The 2,889-nt window shown below is 44.0% G+C and overlaps 1 protein-coding gene across 2 annotated transcripts; it reads left to right on the forward strand.

Moving 5' to 3' along the window:
- The first annotated feature begins 698 nt into the window (after window positions 1-698).
- Window positions 699-1,052, forward strand: LOC127682402 (60S acidic ribosomal protein P1-like). Of its 2 annotated transcripts, XM_052178785.1 has the most exons (2): window positions 699-782; window positions 864-1,052. In XM_052178785.1, the coding sequence occupies exons 1-2, from the start codon at window positions 699-701 to the stop codon at window positions 1,050-1,052; spliced, it is 273 nt and encodes a 90-aa protein (XP_052034745.1). The 2 variants fall into 2 exon arrangements, with proteins under 2 accessions (XP_052034745.1, XP_052034744.1); XM_052178784.1 differs by having other exon boundaries at window positions 699-1,052.
- Window positions 1,053-2,889: the final 1,837 nt, after the last annotated feature.

Here is a 2,889-nt window from a genome sequence, read left to right on the forward strand (position 1 = left end):
TGCATGTGATCATGGCTAAAATATTAATACATTTCTCCCTAGATCTTTTCTATGCATATTTAAAATTAATGCTTAGCATATACAACATTTTCAGAGCGATTTTATTTAGTACATCAAATACTACTTTTTCCCCTTGAAGCTAGGTCTCATGCAGCCCAAGCTAGCCTTGTACTAGCTTTATAACTAAGGTTGACTTTGAGTTTCTAATCTTCCTGCCTCAACCTCCTGAGTATTCGACTTCAGAACGCAACACCACCCTGAGTATATGATACTGGGGGTTAAATCCAGGGCTTCATGTGTGTTAGGCAATCTTTCTACCAACAGAGCACAAGCCCAGATGCTGACATAGGCCTTTCTGACTATAGTAGACTCAGACGAATAGATACACTATTAAGTCACCTAGTTTTTCAGTGAGTACTGGGCAGTAAGGAGTATGCTTTGCTATTATATGCAACATACAAACATATATAAGAAAAATATAAAAACACGCAACATTTCTAATGAATAATACATTTAATATTGAACTGTGTTAAATCAGATAGCCTGGGTTGTTACTGTTAAACAAAATAATAATAGAAATAATGATCGCCTTTTCTCAGCTTCCACCAGGTGCTCGGTTCTTCCGAGGAAGCTAAGGCCGCCTTGGGGTGAGGCCCTCACTTCATCTAGTGACTAGCAACGTGCTGGAGGTCCACAACATGGCTTCCGTCTCTGAGATCGGCTCTGAGATCGCCTGGGTCTACTCCGCCCTCATCCTGCACTATGACCTACGACTGACCTTGGTCACAGAGGATAAGATCAATGACGTCATTAAAGCAGCTGGTGTCAGTGTTGAACCGTTCTGGCCTGGCTTGTTTGCAAAGGCTCTGGCCATTGTCAACATTGGGAGGAGCCTCATCTGCAATGGAGAGACTGGTGGGCCTCCCCCTCAGGCAGCTGGAGCCACACCTACTGCTGGTCCTGCCCCACCCACTGCTGCTGCACATGCGGAAGCCAAGAAGGAAGAGTCTGAGGACTCGGAAGATGACACGGGCTTTGGTCTTTTTGACTAAACTGTGTTTGTTAACATGTCCAATAAAGAGCTGAACCTGTAATAAAAAAAAATCACCTCGGTCATTTTGACTAAAAGAACGCTGACAAATAGCATATAGTCGTCCCCTTTAGGAAGTGAGGTTTCCTGGCAGAAGGAGCTTTGATGCCATGTGTGGGGCCTGTCAGCATGGAAGGAAGAACATTAGGCAGAAACTTGCAATATAGATGACCTAAGCTAAGCGCAGGGGCCTTAAGGGAATGTGACACTTGTCTTTATCACCTGGAGAGGAGCTTCATTCAGAGTGAGACTTACAGGGGGTGGGGAGAGAGAGGCAGAGATTACCTCTGAGAGGGATCTGAAGGGAGAGGCCAAAGGCACCTTTCCAGAGAAAGTCTCCATAGCAGTTTCCCAAGAACAAAGGAAAACCAGCTCCACATCACAGAGTGTGGGAGCCAGGCAACATAAACTAAGAACTGAGAAACCACAGCACAAACTGGGTCTTTTTTAAAAAAATATTTTTATTTTCTATATTCTTTGTTTACATTCCAAATGATTTCCCCTTTCCCGGATCCCCCCTCCCCATATGTCCCATAAACCTTCTTCTCTCCATTCCTTCTCCAATCACCTCCCTCCTTTTTCTCTGTCCTTATATTCCTCTCCAATGCTAGATCAATCCTTTCCAGGATCAGGACCCTCTCCATACTTCTTCATGGGAGTCATTTGTTATGCGATTTGTACCTTGGGTATTCAGGGCTTCTGGGCTAATTAATATCCACTTATCAGAGATTGCATTCCATCACAAACTGCGTCTTAACTCTTTTTCTTTGTTTCTTTGTTTCTTTGTTTCTTTCATTCTCTCTTTTTTTTTTGCAAATAACTATTGAATTTATTCTACTAGACAGGTGCTTTAACCAACTAAGTAACAGAATCAGAAGTTTAACAATTGGAATTTTTAAACAGAAATATTCAGGGTGGCTTTAATACACAGTAGAACTCACTTGCAATAAACTTGCACATGTTGATGTTTCAATTTTTAAAAGTCAGATATTCAAAGTTATTGTCCTTCAAAAGGTGAAGTATCTGGAATTTTAAATCAGGTTTCTTTCCTTCCTCTTCCTTTCATCTTTTATTTTTTTATTTTTAATTTTTTAAATTTTTAAAAATTTTTTAAAATTTTCTATATTCTTTGTTTACATTCCAAATGCTTTCTCCTTTCCTGGTTCCCCCCTCCCCATATGTCCCATAAGCCTTGCCAAGGGGCGGGGTGGGGCGGGGTGGGGCGGGGTGGGGCGTGGCCTGTCTTCTCAGGAGATGGAGTCTAACCTGTTTAGAGTGATGATGTATAATCTCCAATCACTGACATTATTACAGATACTCTGTTATTCTTGCAGACAGGGCCTAGCATAACTGTCCTCTGAGAGGCTCCATCCAGCAGCTGACTGAAACAGATGCAGAGACCCACAGTCAAACATTGGAGAGACTTGTGGGAGACGAGTCAGGGGAAGGATTGAGGGACTGGGAGGGAATAGAAACTCCACAGGAAGACCAACAGAGTCAACTAACTGGACCCTGAGAGGCTCGCAGAGACTGAACCACCAACCAAAAAGCACACACGGGCTGGACCTACCCCCACTCTCATGCACATATATGTGCAGCTTGGTCTTCATGTGGGTGCCCCAACACCTGGGGTGGGGGCGGGCTGTCCCTAAATCTGTTGCCTGTCTGTGGATCCTGTTCTTGTCTGGCCTCAGTGGGAGAAGATGCAATGACGTGATGTGCCAGGGTCAGATGTGCCAGGGTGGGGGTCTCCAACTTCTCTGAGGAGAAGGGGAGGGGAAGTGGGGGAAGGGTCATGT

Source organism: Apodemus sylvaticus, chromosome 4 (genome assembly GCF_947179515.1).
Source record: "Apodemus sylvaticus chromosome 4, mApoSyl1.1, whole genome shotgun sequence".
NCBI lineage: Eukaryota > Metazoa > Chordata > Mammalia > Rodentia > Muridae > Apodemus > Apodemus sylvaticus.